Source organism: Schistocerca cancellata, chromosome 1, assembly GCF_023864275.1.
Source record: "Schistocerca cancellata isolate TAMUIC-IGC-003103 chromosome 1, iqSchCanc2.1, whole genome shotgun sequence".
Taxonomy (NCBI): Eukaryota; Metazoa; Arthropoda; class Insecta; order Orthoptera; family Acrididae; genus Schistocerca; species Schistocerca cancellata.
The window spans coordinates 16110444-16127926 of record NC_064626.1 but is presented as its reverse complement, the minus strand read 5'-3'; the positions used below and the strand labels follow the sequence as shown (position 1 = coordinate 16127926).

At 45.7% G+C, this 17483-nt stretch overlaps 1 protein-coding gene across 4 annotated transcripts in view; it reads right to left on the bottom strand.

Annotated features, from left to right (window-relative positions):
- Positions 1-17483, bottom strand: part of LOC126164408 (phosphofurin acidic cluster sorting protein 2) — a 704396-nt gene that overhangs the window by 163482 nt on the left and 523431 nt on the right. For 3 of the 4 annotated variants that reach the window (XM_049920238.1, XM_049920240.1, XM_049920239.1), the window contains exon 4: positions 1068-1193. In XM_049920238.1, coding sequence (XP_049776195.1) covers positions 1068-1193 — 126 coding nt within the window. Of the gene's footprint in view, positions 1-1067; positions 1194-1352; positions 1548-17483 lie in introns of those variants that run through there. The other variant, XM_049920241.1, reaches the window with a different exon arrangement.

Here is a 17483-nt window from a genome sequence, read left to right as displayed (position 1 = left end):
ATTCCTTAATGAAATTTGTCATTAAAAATATATCACTTTTTCAAACCAACAGCTCAATTCATGGAATCAATACTAGAAATAAGAATAATCTTCACAAAGATTTAAAGTCACTTAGTCTTGTACAAAAAGGTGTGCATTATTCAGGAACACACATTTTCAATAACTTGCCAGCAGCCATAAAAAGCTTAACAACCAATGAAATTCAGTTTAAGAGAAGCCTAAAGGATTTATTGGTGGCCAACTCCTTCTACTCCATTGATGAATTTCTTAGTAAAACCAACTGATTTGTATATAAGTACAACATAACTTCTGCACAATTTCAGTGCAGTAATGTGTTCACTGAAAATGTGTGTGTGTGTGTGTGTGTGTGTGTGTGTGTGTGTGTGTGTGTGTGTGTGTAAGTATCTGCACCATTTCAGTGCAGTAATGTGTTCATTGTAAATAAGTATTACAGTAGTTGTATTACATGTTTATTACCTTATAAATAAATAAAAAACTTTTTTATTTTAAATTCAGTGCATTAGTATTTGTAAAATGACTCTTAGTGTTCATTAAAAAATGATGATCATTCCACTTGGGACCTGTGGAATGGTACATTAGCTTATTTGTTTTAGTTGTAAATATTTGTCATGTATTGTTGTTTTTCTGACATGTTCCACATCCTGGAGGACCTCCTCACTACGGATCAATTGGAATGAAAGTAAATCTAATCTAATCTCATCTAAACAGAAGTTATAAACCTGATGCAACAAACTAATCGACACACCTCTGCTGAGATACTGGTAATAAAAGCCTCATATATTGTCGAACACGAAGTTAGAAAAGCCCCATACCAATTTATATTTTTTCCTTGTTTTCTGTAGGTCAATGCCAAGACAGCAAGACAGTAAGGATTGATTCCCCCCCCCCCCCCTTCGTTCACACACACACACACACACACACACACACACACACACACACACAAAAAACTAACTCTAGAACAATTCTTTGTCACTTCCTGCGTTACAGTTTTTTTTAGGTGTATCCAACAGCAATACTGCAACGATAGTGAACAGTGGTTTTGGTACCTGCGACATATTGATGATACCCTCTGCTAGAGTCTTGTAGCCCAAGATGGTCCGGTTTTTGTAGCGTTTCCGCCGCTGCAGCATAACGTGCAATTTGTTCCCATCTTGCTTCAGGAAATGTGGGTACTGAAAAACAGAGTAATTTGCGCATGAATATGTGGTCCAACAAGTCAGCTGGAAGCTACAAATATTAATCTTACACCTATTTCAAAAGTGTATTTATCTCATTTCTGTGTAAACAAAAAGGAGATAGTCAACTACTATAACTTGGTTAAATTTTTATACGTCGGTATCGCAATTCCAGGCACTGTAGCACAAAAAACCGAGAAGACAAAGACACTCTTGGATAGATCTTCAGTGCGCTGAAAGACTGAAAGGGCATATTTGCGGAATAAGCAAGTATAAATACGAAAACGTCCATATACGGCACATTAGCTTCGGAAACTGTGAAATCTAGACTGCGCTATACGACGTGCTTTTGTTACGCAATCTGAGCAGTGGACACGTTATCCAGTTAGCCTATTACAGTGACCATAGCAGACGTAATCTATTCAGCCAACGATGACGTTGCGCGCGCGCGCGCGCACACACACAAATTGCAATACATACAATGGTTTCACATATAATTTTGGTTCTGCTTTTTGCCATCAGAGATGTGGTTAGGCTGGGATGTAAGAATTTTAAATATAGGCGAATGAAGCAATAACCTTGCTACTCTCGTTTGAGTGAAAAACACGGTTGTTTTATTCCGAATACGTCGTGGTTTCCGTATCGCGATTATCGTGACGTAGAAAATCGTAATTTACAAAATGGCTCTGAGCACTATTGGACTTAACATCTGAGGTCATCTGTTTCCTAGAACTTAGAACTACTTAAACCTAACTAACCTAAGGAGATCACACACATCCATGCCCGAGGCAGGATTTGAACCCGCGACCGTAGCGGTCGCGCGGTTCCGGACTGAAGCGCCTAGAACCGCTCGGCCACCGTGGCCGGCCATAATTTACAGTTTATGCACTAGTTAATTACAAGATCTCCAGTGATATGTCACATACAAAATTTACTATTTTACACCCTATACTGACTATTGTACCGCTCAAAATGTTGGCGGAAACCACAAATTGGTACCAACTGCAATCGCAAATTCTAGGAGGGTAGTGATATGCTCGGAATGAAGCAGTGAATTTTATATTCTTTGTTTTTACACATACTTGGCTGTTATTCTACGAATAGGTCGCGGTTTCCAGGAGTGTGGTTAAACTGTTTTCGGCTATATTTTCCGAATATCTCTCGATTTCTGACGGTGGTGTTAGGCTGGGACGTAACAGCACAGCACTAATTGGCAGAAAAAGTCTGGTTGGGGTGACAGACTTATCTGCAGCATAGACAGAAGTCTAGGTTAGATTGGAATACCACACATTGCTTGAGCTGGCGAAGCAAACGAATGTGAAAGTAAAAAAAACTGTTTGTGGTGAACGACTGGTCCGTGACGTAGCCAGAGATTTAGGTTAGGTTGGAATGCAACGGTCTGGTTGTGAGTTGAGGAAGTGAAATTTGGGACAAGTAAAGGCAACAAGGGTTTTGATAGTGTACAAAATTGCCGTAGCCAGAAAGAAATATATTAAATCTCCTTTTTTTTTTGTTGAAGCAGCTAAACTTTAACGGCACAGTGGAATTGTAATGCAATAATTCTTTCGAACAATGCTAGCACGACTAGCGATATTTCGTGCCTTTCTGGGAAACCGGCGCTTTCTGTTTCCTTGGTATCACACGTGTGTGACAGTATCGCTTTGCTTCGTAATGTGCATTTTGCACATTACACTGGAATATCTATTCTATTTGTGTTTCAGCCGGATGCTGTGACCGAGCGGTTGTAGGCGCTTCAGTCCGGAACCGCGCTGCTGCTACGGTCGCAGGTTCGAATCCTGCCTCGGGCATGGATGTGTATGATGTCCTTAGGTTAGTTAGGTTTAAGTAAAGTCTAGGGGACTGATCACCTCAGATGTTAAGTCTCATAGTGCTTAGAGTCATTTGAACCATTTATTTGTGTTTCATTCTTAAAATTTTTTCCTCGTTTGTGTTCGTGCATTGAAAATACGATGACACGATTGGCTGATTACATAACGTACAATGTTCTCACGCTCTGTGTTCTGATTGGCTGAGGAGACCATGTGTCCTATGCCCAGGTTAAGAGACAAAAGGACATCGTACAGCGCACTTTCGATTTCACAGTTTACGAAGCTATCGAGCTGTATTTGGTGGATTTCGTATTCATACTTTCTCATTCCGCAAATATGTAGCTTCAACGCTGCAAAGCATTTAAAGATTTATCCAAGATACGTCCTTTTTTTCTCGGTTTGTTGTGCAATAGTGCGATGCCGATATAGAAAAATTCTATCAGACGCAACGGTCACAGGACTCGAGTCATTACATATGATTTTTCTGTTATGTAGTACTAACTCTTAAGTTTGTTCAGCCTTGAAAAAATTCTGGTAGCACTCACTGTTTTCGTGGCTAGCAGCAAGTAGAATAAAAGTAACTACTGGTAATAGAAGACATACATTCAACATAGACAGTTCAAATACTACAGGACGAGCAAAGTTTATTAGGGAAGTCATCCTGTAACAACTATTATGCCAGCTGATCCTAATTATATAACATCCTTTTTCCATAATTTGCAAGGACTTGTGCTCAAAACTCCATGTAGTGATTCTGATTCATGAATTCTGTAATTCATCTAAATCAGTTCTGGTATGTACCAGGATGATTCCTTGTGCCTTGTTAAATTTGAGCTAGTACTCGCAAGCCCTATGTTGGGACAATGAATCTGACAATTTTTCTTCACCACTTACCACGGGCGGAGAGGCGTGAGAAAGGCGTGGGAGACGGGGATAGACGGTGGAGCGGCGGAAGGAGAGGGGAGGGGAGGGGAGACAGCCGCGCAATAATGTGTCAAACTAGAAGAACTGGAAACGTCCGAGTTCAATCCCAAGCCATTACAAATCAACCACTTTAAGTAAGGTTTGCCGCATGCGTCTACTTGAATGGCACTGGGTTACACTTTAACCCAACACTCACAATATGTAGCTCTCAAAACACATTTCGTTCCGTTGGTTGGTTGGTTTACAGGCGGGAGAAGGGACCAAACTACGAGGTCATCGGTCCCTTGGTCCTAATAAAAATATGCCACAAGTGTGAGAATAAAACGGACGAGGCCGGCCGTGGTGTCCGAGCGGTTATAGGCGCTACAGTCTGGAACCGCGCGACCACTACGGTCGCAGGTTCGAATCCTGCCTCGGGCATGGATGTGTGTGATGTCCTTAGGTTAGTTAGATTTAATTAGTTCTAAGTTCTAGGGGACGGATGACCTCAGAAGTTAAGTCCCATAGTGCTCAGAGCCATTTGAACCATTAGCCAAAACGGACAAAACATATAACACAAAACTGAAAGAAAGGAAAAGCCACAAGAGCGAAGGGAAGGCAACGAACACTAAAAGGAACAAAAGAGGACAAGAAAACAACAGAGAGACGCTAGAAACAGAAGACAGTAAGACAAGAAATCAGATTACAGTGGCTGGTCAACCACGAGAATAAAAAGGGAAAGCCAGCCACTCTGCAACACATTAAAACCTCCACCCTAAAAGCATTAGGGTGGAGGACACAGAGGGACAAAGGACATGCGCTAAAAACTACATAGAAGTATAAAACCCACTCTCACGGATAGAACGTAAAACTAAAGCTGCTGTGGAGGCATTGTCGCCCAACACCGAAGGCAGGGTGCTGGGAAAGTTTTGGCTGCCGCAAAGCGGCTAAAAGTGGGCAGTCCAGCAAGAGGTGGACGACCGTCATTTGGGAGCCACAGCGAGACTGAGGTGGGTCCTCGCGGCGGAGTAGGTAACCATGCGATAGCCACCTATGACCAATGCGGAGCCGGCAGAGGACAACTGATTCCATGCGAGAGGCCTGCATGGAAGACTTCACACATTCATAGTCTCCTTAATAACACGCAGTTTGTAGTGCATGCTGTTATGCCATTCCGTCTCCCAAAGCCGGAAAACCCTGCGGTGTAAGAAAGCAAGTCAGCTTCGGAGATGCCTATCTCCAGAAGCGGTTTCTGCGTCGCCTGTTTGGCCGGCCTGGAGGGCAAGTTCGTTGCCGGGGATGCCGACGTGTCCTGGGGTCCACACAAACACCACGGAGCGGCGGGGCTGTTCCAGGGCATAGATGGACTCCTGAATGGACGCTACCAGAGGCTGGCGAGGGTAGCACTGGTCGATAGCTTGTAGGCTGCTCAATGAGTCAGTACACAGGAGAAATGCGTCGCCAGGGCACGAGCAGATTTACTCAAGAGCACGAGATATGGCCGCCAGCTCTGCAGTGAAAACACTGCAGCCAACTGGCAAGGAGTGCTGCTCAATACGTCCTCCATAAACATATGCGAAGCTTACGTGACCATCAGCCATTGAATCGTCGGTGTAAACCACTTCAGAGCCCCGGAGCACGTCAAGAATCGAGAGGAAGTGACAGCGGAGAGTGGCGGGATTAACGGAGACGTTAGGGCCATACAAAAGGTCCAGACGACGCTACACCATGGAGGCGTGCGTGAACTGACCGCAAGTAGAGGTGGTAAAGGGAAGGACTCCAGTTCGGAGAGAATAGACCGCACGCGAACCGCAATCGTTAGCCCCGATCTGGCCCGCCAATACGGGAGATGGACTGCCGTGGGCGGGAAAAGGAGACGGTAATTCGGATGCTAAGGGAACTATGAATGTGTGCTGCGTAACTGACGAGCAGTTGCGCACGTCTGATATACAGTGGAGGGACACCAGCCTCCAACAGTATGCTGGTCACCGGACTCGTCCTAAAAGTTCCTGTCGCTAATCTAACCCCACAGTGGTGCACAGGGTCGAGTAAATGCAATTCTGAAGGCGCTGCCGAACCATAAACCACACTCCGATAGTCAGTTCGGGATTGGACAAGGGCTCTGTAGAGCTGCAGCTACAGCCCATGACTGCGCCTTGTGGATGTCTCCCTGGAGGCGCCGCTCAGCAAAAACAGCACTGGAGCAGCAGTACGAAACGCAGAAGTCTTCTGCATACAGAGAAGGCGAGACCGACAGCCCAACAGCTGCTGTTAGACCGTTAATGGCCACCAGAAAGAAAGAGAGACACTAAGAACAGAGTCCTGCGGGACTGCATTCTCATGGATATGGATGGAACTAAGGGAGTCACCAACTTGGACACGGAAAGTACGGAGCGACAAGAAATTCTGGATAAAAATCGGGAGTGGCCCCGGAGACCCCACTCATACAATGTGGCAAGGCTCAAATGCCTCTGAGCACTATGGGACTTAACATCTGAGGTCATCAGTCCCCTGCAACTTAGAACTACATAAACCTAACTAACCTAAGGACATCACACACATCCATGCCCGAGGCAGGATTCGAACCTGCGACCGTAGCGGTCGCGCGGTTCCAGACTGAAGCGCCTAGAACCGCTCGGCCACACCGGCCAGCAATGTGGCAAGGATATGGTGTCGCCAAGTCGTGTCGTATGTTTTACGTAAGTCAAAAAAGACGGCAATCAGGTGTTGCTGTCTGCAAAAGGCTGTTCGGATGGCTGACGGACACAAGATTATCAGTGGTAGAGCGACCCTGGCGGAAGCCGCCCTGACATGGAGCCAGCAAGCCACGTGACTCCAGGACCCAACCCAACTGCCGACATACCGTAAGTTCCAGCAGCTTACAAAGAACGTTGGTGAGACTGATGGGCCAATAGCTATCCACATCAAGCGGGTTTTTACCGGGTTTGAACACCGGAATAATGGTGCTCTCCCGCCATTGCGATGGAAAGACGCCATCGCAACAGATCCGGTTGAAGAGGACGAGAAGATGTCGCTTGTAGTCATATGAGAGATGTTTAATCATCTGCATCTGGATGCGATCAGACAGAGGAGCTGTGTCGCGGCAATGTGCAAGGGCACTGAGGAGCTCCCACTCTGTAAATGGGGCGTTATAGGATTCACTACAGAGTGTAGTGAATGAGAAGACGTTTCCAGCCGTTTGAATGTGCGAAAGGCTGGGGGTAATTCTCCGACGCAGAGGCTCAAGCAAAGTGCTCGGCAATAGCGTTTGCGTCGCTACATAACTCGCCATTTATGGTGACATCGGGGACAGCTGTTGGGGCCTGGTACCTTGCCCAGACTCGGGGAGGTGCTGTGTGGCAGCGAATGGTGGAGACGTATCTCTCCCAACACTCCTCTTTCCGTTGTTTGGTAAGGTAGCGAACACGGGCACGGAGCCGCTTAAAGGCTACGAGGAGCTCCAGGGAAGGGTGCCGCTTATGCCGCTGTAGAGCTCGCCGACGCTCTAGGTCAGCCTGTCCAGAGTCTTGTACTCCACGATTTTCCTTTCTTTCTGGAGAATCCTGCAGTCAGGCGAGCAAGGCGAATGGTGCTCTCCGTAGTTGACACAGATGGGAGGCGGGGCACATGGAGTATTGGGATGTAATGGGGATCTGCAATCTCGGCATGTGTCGCTGAAAGTACAGTGGGAAGTCATATGGCCGAACTTGCAGCGCTTAAAGCACCGCATCGGGGGAGGGATATATGGCTTTACATCGCACCGGTAGACAATCACCTTGGCCTTCTCGGACAATGTATCACCCTCAAAGGCCAAGATGAAGGCACTGGTGGCAACCTGATTATCCTTCGGACCCCAGTGTACACGCCGGACGAAATGTACACCTCGCCGCTCTAAATTGGCGCGCAGCTCATCTTCGGACTGCTAAAGAAGGTCTCTGTGAAATATGATACCTTGGACCATATTTAAGCTCTTACGGGGTGTGATGGTTACGGAAACATCCCCCAGCTTGTCACAAGCGAGTAACTCCCGTGACTGGGCAGAGGATGCTGTTTTTATCAAGACTGACCCAGATCTCATTTTGGACAAGCCCTCCACCTTCCCGAACTTGTCCTCTAAATGCTCAACAAAAAACTGAGGCTTCATCGGCACGAATGGTTCCCCATCAGCTCTCAAACATACAAGGTCCCGGGGCGAATAAAATCCACTGCCATCAGCCTGACGTTTCTCCCATGGTGTGGCCAGGGAGGAGAAAGATTTGAGGTCATACTTCTGTGTGTTGAATTGAGCTCGTGATCGCTTAGAGACTCACGTCATCACATGTCATCCGCCCTGATGCCACCCGCTCCGACCAGGGGCCCTCCCCACGGGTGCCACCCAGCCACAGCAAAGACCACCTGGCAGGATGCCCCAGGGGGATGGGCATCTATCCCTCGGCATACGTGAGGAGTTAACGGCGCCGGCATCAGCAGAGCGATCCCTGTGTGGTCAAGGGGCTACCGTGCTGGATATCAGATGTAAATAAGTCCACGGTCATCGTCGACGCAGAAATCGACACTGCACAGTGCATGGTGGAAAACTCACCCAGGAAGGTGTCCTCGCCCAAGAGATGGACAATGGCAGGACTGCAATGGGACGACGAGAAAGTGGGCTAAAGATCTCAATGCACGATGGACACGATGCACCTTGTAAGGCGCCCTTCCTCAATTAGCTCACTCTTTGGGTAAATTTCGAAGAATGGAGGTAAAACCCTACAGGGTACCATCACATAAAGGCCAAAACGTGTGAAACACCTTTTAGTCGCCTCGTACGACAGGCAGGAATACCTCGGGAATATTCGAACCCCTAGACCCGCAGGAGGGACATTTTGTTCCGTCTTAATTACGATAGTCAGCACTACACAACGGAAGACATGAAAAAAGTTTACTCCCTCCGCTTTGAAGAATATTAATGTGCCTTTTTGTCTGGTTATGTTTGTTGTTATCCGCAAGGATTTTCTCGATCATTCAGTTTATTTCTGCGAATAACTCCTTGGCTATCTAGGACGGCTTTAAGGCCCAAACGACACATGGCCCCCGCTTGGGGTAGCAAGCTAAGAGGGACGCCGAAGTCTGCCACAACAGTGTCAAATAGGCTTTAAGCGTAGACCGCTAGTGGCACCAAGTAATACACTTTTAAAAAGTTGTACAGTTCGAATTACAATGCTACAACCTATCCTTTTTGCGGTTTTTTGGTATTTGGAGAACTTTGCCATGACTCTGAAGATTTTTATCTTGTTTAAGTATGTGGTGTATCTTTGGCAAGTAGAAATTGTAAAATACTTTACGCTCTACAAGAAAAGTCGGAGTGGTTTTTGTCGTAGGACATTAAAGGAAAAAAGTAGAGAGACAAAACCGAAAAAAATGCCAAAATTTATATTATGTTTATCAACTTACAAACTTACTGATGCTATCACTTTAAAGTAAGAACTTGCTATCGACAACGAAACAACTTGTACAGTATAGGTTGTATGAGATTTGTACATGATATTTTGTTAGCAGGTAGGTAAAGCCCAGGCACATATGAACACAGTCTATATTCACATATTTAGTATTTGACATTGTGTGGTCACACGAAGGAAAGAAACATCACGAACTGAAGATACAACGTTACCGTAAATTTTAGAACCTATAACCATCCGACATTTTTAGTTGCAAAGAGAATCACGAAGAAATAGCGTTGCTGCGTCAGAACTGGCTCTCGAAACACCTACTACTTGTCAGTCAAACAAAATGAGGATAATAGAATGTAGTCGAATTAAATGAGGTGATGCTGAGAGAATAAGATTAGGAAATGTGACACTTAAAGTAGTAGATAAGTTTTGCTATTTGGGGAGCAAAATAAGTGAAAATGGTCGAAGTAGAGAGGATATAAAATGATGACTGGCAATGACAAGGAATGCGTTTTTGAAGAAGAGAAATTTTTTAACATCGAGTATAAATTTAACTGTCAGGAAGTCCTTTCTGAAAGTATTTGTATGGGATTTAGCCTTGTATGGAAGTGAAATGTGGACGATAAGTAGTTTAGACAAGAAGAGAATAGAAACTTTCGAAACGTGGTGCTACGGAAGAATACTGAAGATTAGACGGGTATATCACGTAACTGATGAGGAGATGCTGAATAGAATTGGGGAGAAGAGGAACACAACTTGACCACAAGAAGGGATCAGTTGGTAGGACACAATCTGAGGCATCAAGGGATCACCAGTTTAATACTGAAGGGAAACGTGGAGGGTAAAAATCGTAGAGGGAGAGCAAGAGATGAATACACTAAACAGATTCAGAAGGATGTAGGTTGCAGTAGGTTCTGGGAGATGAAGAAGCTTCCACGGGATAGAGTGACATACAGAGGTGCATCAAACAGTCTCTGAACTGAAGAAACAACAACAATCGAATGATACGTCTTTGTGGTGGAATAGAAGATAATTTGTTTTGTATGGAGACGGGAGGTGGACGGCATGCAGTAGCACGATGCCCTTTTCTTGGTACGCCATTGCAACTGCTAACAAGATGAAGCTGTTTACCTAGTATAAAATACAACTGAGAAGTCTATTTGAGAATACAATATCTGATCTGAAGTATGCGGACACCGCTGTGCCGTTCGAATTGTCCACTAGATGTGGCGATCGGTGGGCCCGTCAGTACAAAAGGAGGCGGTGTGTTATCAGTAGAGAAGGAGTGAGAGCAGAATGAGTCGGTCAAGAGCGCTCAGTGACTTCGAAAGTGAACAAGTCACTGGATGTCACCTGAGTAACAAGTCCATCAGGAACATTTCAACCTTTCTAAAGCCACCCAGGTCGACAGTTTGTGATCTTGACTGTGATGTGGAAACGCGAAGGAACAACCAAAGCTAAACCGAAACAAGGCAGACCTTATGTACTGACAGACAGCGGCCGTCCAAGGCTGGTGATGGTGGTAAAAATAAATAAATAAAGGAGTAGGAGGAATGGCTTGTGAGTTGCAGAGTGCTAGCAGCAGCCCAGCCAGCACAACAGCTCACACGTTTATGTAGTGTGAGCAGGCAGCGCCAAACGGCGCTTGGGGTGGAGTAAAGAGCGACAGCACTGGAAACAAGTCATCTGTAGCGATTAATCACGCTGCACCATGTGCCAACCAGGTGACAGGATTTGCGTTTGGGTAACAGCAACGTAAGGATGACGTGGTATGGGGTGATTAGGTGTAGTCTGGAAACGCTAAATGCGGAAGGATATCAGCACATGTTACAGCATTGTGTACTCCGTACAGTAGAGGTTCTGTCATTGTATCACCGTGACGATGCACGCCGTCACCTAGCAGCAGGTGTGAGGGAACGGTTTGTCGACAGTAACATTCCTGAAATGAACTGGCCTACATACAGGCCTGACCTCAATCCAGTGGATCACTTTTCGGTTGAGTTAGAACGTTGATTTCGCTCCAGATCTCGGCGCCCAACACACTGCCTTCTCTGGTTTCGGCTCTTGAGGAAAAAATGGACTGTCATTTCTGCTCATATGTTCAGACAACCCATTAGAAGTGTCCCCAGCAGAGCTCATGCTGGACACACACCTTGTATTGATGTCCGCTAACAGGAGTACGGATACTTTTGATCAGCTGCAGCATTAACTTTCGGCTGTGACTCAAACGAGTTACAACAAATCTAAGTTGCCAGTTCTATTCACACAGAGCCAAGTTACAACTAATCAATGTGTTTATATTCTAAACTATGTGGTTGTGTAGGCTTTATTCAAGTTTCATTTAGGTTATGAAAATTTTCGACAGTCCAGGTAAGCGTCAAAGCAATACTGGAATCTCTGTTTACCGTCTACAACAAATATGTTTAACGTCTTTTTTCCCTCCTTAACTTTTGCTCTCCTTACATCCTAACGAACATATGCTCATTCGCGTCGCAGCGCTCTTTGAAGAGGTCAGAATGGAGCACTTTGGAAAGGCGGGAAGAATTGTAATTAGAGTTTCTCGCGAATAAGCTTCGTCGCTGACGGGTGGCTGCTGCGAATAACCCAGTGTCACAAAGCCAAAGAATCGCCGAGATGTACAATGTACGGGCGGATGCGCGTTTGCGCTTGCTGCCATCCGATAGCAGTTTACGATGACTGCAGCTGCAAGTCGCCGCTGAACCGTTAATGCATGTTCAGCGGTTTCGTGCTGAGCGACGTATCTCGGAATACGCGCCGAACCGCCTCGACAGCGTTCCGGTCAGCGGTAGCAGCTTTAGTGCTATTGGGTACCAATCGCCGTCTCATCCGACAGCGGCACTTCATTCCAGAGACGCTGAACAACCGGCTTCACTCTCCAGACGGCAATATTCTAGATCATATTCATAATCGCCTGCCCTCGATCAGCACCCAACGTCAGAATGTTCTTAAAAATGTGCGCAACGCGTTACACGGAAAACACCCAGTGAAATAACTAGAAATCAGCCTAGTGCAAGGAATGGTAGCTAGTTTTAAGTATTGGAAAGTGTGCTCGCCACTTTGCAATGCGTTCCGATATGAAAAGTGGGTAACTACGAACTGACTCGTCTGGAAACCAGAAAGCTTAACAATGACTCTACCACGCCGATGAAACTGAAGTCACGAGCTTGTCTAGCCCGTAGGAGAAGGTCACAGATATACTGGAAAATCTGAAATTCCAATTGTTCCCCTCATCACAAACATCTAATAATAAAATTTCCCAGTAAACATCTAGAAATATCTTTTGGCTCTTTTCACTTCGCTCCCGCAGAAGCTGTGGCGGTAAGATCAGCCTAACACCACACACACACACACACACACAGAGAGAGAGAGAGAGAGAGGAATACAAGCAGTCTCTCTACCCACACTCAGTGAAATCTAGATAATTTCACCGACGCAGAATGATAGTCATCCAAAAACAGAGCCAGGAACTTGGCGAAAATTGACTGGATAACGGTGAATAACTTAGGGCGCGCGAGGCATCGATGCTCCAGAAGATTCAGGAACATTAGCACTTCTCACGTCGAACCTCTGCTGTTACGGTAAACACCTGCATCGCAGTGGCTTAGTGGCTGCAACAACTACATCTCGTCACCATGTGCTGTCCTCTGTCGACCACTATAAAAGTATAGCCATGCCTACACGATTTTATAGCACTGCGTCTATTGCATTTCGTTTTTATATGAGCTTTGTTTCTAGTGGCTCACAAATAAGAACACTGACCAGTAACAATCATCTGTGCACTTCCAAAACTGCAATTGGTAGCTTCACAAAGGGAAGTATGTAGAAACTATTTTTGTTGCATCAAAACGCGCTTCCAGACATACAGCCGAGTTATGCATTATTTGCTACTATTTGCCGCCGCATTGCTGAGACACGATTCGTAGCACCACAAACAGTGAAATGAGGTAATAGAATTTAGATCGTATGCCTGACCACGAAAAAAGTATTTTCCAGATTTCTGAAGAAGCTCCAGCCATCAGGACTCCACAACTGTTGCATACAGTGTATCTGTACATCCTTAAACGTACGACAGGATTTAGATCGCCAGTACCAAATAGCGGGAGAACTTTTGCCGATGGTTGGTTGTACAAGCTGTCAATCCGTTGTTTGCTTCTTCAGTCTTGTTATAGATGACGTAAAATTTGAACCACATGGGACAGCACATTGTTACAACCAACTTCTAAGGACGAATAAAAATACTGGAATGACTAAGTTTTGTTACTTGAACAAAAAGAAAAAAAACATTTTAGACGCTTGGCAGAAAACAGATTACATTAAAAATGGTAACAACATAAAAATGTACGCAAAGGAATCGGAAGCCGCAAAGATATGAAAACATCACTAATACGATACTGTCCACCGGCACACAAACATCAGAAGATAATCAGCACAAAAACCCATACTACGTAACACTTCCACTCTTTTTTCCTCATTTTTAAGACACAACTGATAATAACCCCCAATTAGTTGGTAACTTTCTTTGATAAGTCCTTTTGTAAACATGTCTTTCGACTGATCTTCCGACTTGACACAAAATACAAGAACAGAATCTTCATTTATCTTCTCATAAATGAAATGAAACGTTATGACTATTTGTTTAGTCTTTCTGCGAGGTTCTTTATTTTTTTAACATTCGCAATGCACTCTGGTTATCCACAAAGAGTTAGTTATCCTACATGTGTTGGATAAAAGTAGGGGCAGCACTTTTATAATTTATACCATTTTTTTTTTACAGACGTTCAGCGTATTACATCATCTTTACCATCCCCTAAACCGGTGGAAGGCGCCGTACACACTTTTTTTTTAATTTTATTTCACTGCTGCTACTCCATGTAACAACACGCCATCTTTGTACAGCGTCAGCGCGTCCATCTCTGTCGATCTCTGAAAAGGACCGCCTTATGGGATAGATGGTGCTGGCTCTCGTGTTGTAGCGCGTGCCACGAAGAGGTACGTTCATTTTGGCGAACAGGTCGTAATCGCACGGACTAGTATCGGGTCAATGCGCTGGATGTTCCAGTATCTCCCGCCTCTACGTACTCAGGAGCTCCTGCATGGAGCTCGCCACTGTGCTATATGGCAGTGCTGCATCACTATAATGGCGATGCTGCATAACAAGACGCTTCACGTAGTCCCCGAAAATGTTTTGCTCTCCGATCACGTGCCTCTTTACTCTTGATCCAAGCACGTTATTCGTGTTTTCTAAACATACAATTAGGCTGCCCGAACTGGCCTAACCCACTTTCAATAGCGTATCCTGCAGCTTACTCAAACACAGGCACCGTCGCTAACTGCACTACACTTCGACTAACCTCTTCTTACCAGCTACAGACAGCGCGCATGCCATCTGCCACATGTCCTTGTTACAGCAGTGTCACGACTACTTTCTGCCCAACCATCATATGTTGACACCGACCTCTTGCAATATTATTTCAGCAGCTGCGTCTGATGGTGCAACGTGCTCTGTATCTGTTGATAGGATTGGATTGGACTGATGGGGTTCAAAGGATCCAATCTACGAGTTCATCAATCCCTCCATCCTATATGCATCAGGCCACAAAGAGTCCGCAGGAAGGAAGGGCACAAAGATAAATCCTGAGGACCACGATTGTAAGAAAGAGTTTATAAAACCAAAAGACAGAAGCAACCAAAGTGAAAAGCGGTAGGACAGTGAAGATGGGCGTGTTACACCGCCCAGAAAGCGGATGGAGGCTCTCGGGACTTGTTACAGTATGGAAGAGAGACCCTTTGCATCCAACTGGCGTTTTCTGATAATCCATTGCCACAAGGCAACTAGTGAAAAAATCTCAGGAAGGTGAAAGACGACGACAAGACAGTAAAACAACGACAGATGGAAAATAAGAGCAATTAAAAAGGTGGGAATGGCAGGAGCCAGGCCAGACCACCAAGCAAGCGCAGCCACGGGTCCCGTGCGTCGGAGCAGGGGACAGGGCACCCCTCCAATCCCTCGAGTGGCCGAAAAAGCCAATGTACCCTATCCCACAAAGATGAATGGAAACTACCTTCATGGGTAGAATGTAAAACCAGATCAGTCATTTTGGCATCGTTCACAAGCACCAGAGACAACATGTCATCAAGTTGTGCTGTAAGGTGACCAAATTAGGACAGTCCAATGGATGTGGGTCACTGTCAGATGGGCACACCACCAACAGTGGGATGGATCTTCATGTCATAGGATGTGGCCATGGTTCAGCCAAAAGTGTCTAATGGAAACCCAGCTGGGTAAACTCCCTGCGAGAGCACAGAAGGAAGACGGTCACATGGTCATAGTCCCTTTCATTCTTCACAGTTTGTTCAATAGACCAAAGCACACCAATCCATGTTCCAAGCCTCCACCAACTGATGGTGTAGAGTCGGCTGTAGGTCTGGTTCCGGTACCCTATTTCCTAGGATGGTATTCTGGTAAGCACCTTGACAAAGTGGGCAGCATGTTTGTTCCCTGGCATCCCAATGAGACCTGGGGTCCAGACAAGAAGAACCAACCGCCCATTTTGATGGAGATCACAGAGGAGATTCTGGATAGCCACAATCAATGGGTGCTGGGGATTCACCGCCAATTTTGACTGAAGGCTCGAGCATTGGCCACAAATTCTGCAGTGAATACACTGCATCCATTCGGCAGAGCGCATAGTTCACTGCACCTTGCATGTGTGTGAGCAAAATTGGTTTCTCCATCAACTATAGAGCTGTCAGTATAGACCACTTTCAAACCCAGAAATGCATCAATGATGGCCAGGAAACGGGGAGCGGAAACCCACAGTCAACAGTCTTTTGCTCCAAAGGACAGGTCAAAAGATAGGTCAAAAGATCCTAGGGTGTAGTACACACAATAGGGGTGTATCAGATTGCTCCCTGACAGGAGGTGACAGTGGGGGAAGTTGGAGTTCAGAGCAGAGAGAGTTTTAGAGAACTGTGATCATGACTCGAGTCCTGGGCTGCTGTTGTGGGATGTGGATTTCCCTACCAGAAAAAGGAGATTGTAATTCAGATGCTCAGGGAGCAGCGTATGTGCATAGCCTGGCTGAGCAGAAGCTGTTGGCATCTGATCTGTAGGCCAAGACCCCAGCCTCAATGAGTGGGCCGTTTGTGGTGCTGGTCTTGAAGACACTAGTTGCAAGTCAGATCCTATAACGATGTATCAGATCCAGCATACAAAATGCTGATGGCAATGCTGAACCATATACCAGACTCCCATAATCAGGATGGGACAGGATCAGAGCTCTGTAAGGCTGCAAAAGTATAGATTGGTCTGCACCCCAGCTGGTGTTACTGAGGCAGCAAAGAGCATTACGATGTAACCGCATGTTCACTTATGTTCGCCAAGATGAGGGGAAGTCATGTCAACCAGACATCTAAGATCAGTCATGGAAAGCCGATAAACACCAACACATTGAGCACCTGGTCATCGAGGTAGGGTTCTGGTTGTGGATGGACAGTACGACAGAATTAAGTGTGCGACATGTCTTGGCGCCTGAAAACTGGAAACCATGTGTTATTGGTGAGGGAACTGCATCTTTTCTATGTCACTCTGAAGTAGGAGTTCAGTAACTCCCACAGTGTAGGAGCAATACAGATAGGGTTACACTGCATACTCTACAGCTGCAGCCGGAGCAGTGGTCACAGTTCCACTGCGCAAAAGGTTGTGAGCACGGAAGTAATCCTGAATGAGGAAGGGTGGGAGGAGGTGAGAAATTTGTGTAGTGACTGAGACACTTCACCAATGGGAAGGAAATACACGCTACAGACACATCCTCACACAAACAGCCACAGCCTCCGTGTCTTATTGCGTGACACGTGTTGACTATAGACAGTCCAGAACGTACTTCTAAATTCTATCGAATACTTTATCACAGTCAGCTCGATTCTCAACGTAACCCTGACAGTTTTGGAGGATAGAGGTTTGCAATGCTGGGAAGCAAGTTTCCTGGAGGGCAATGCAGAGAGCAGGGGAAATGCATAAGCGACATGTTAGCTCAGGCAGGTGGTGGAAGAAACCGCTATAGTTCCACTTCAGGATAGCGCTATCAGTACCCTGTGGGGGTGTG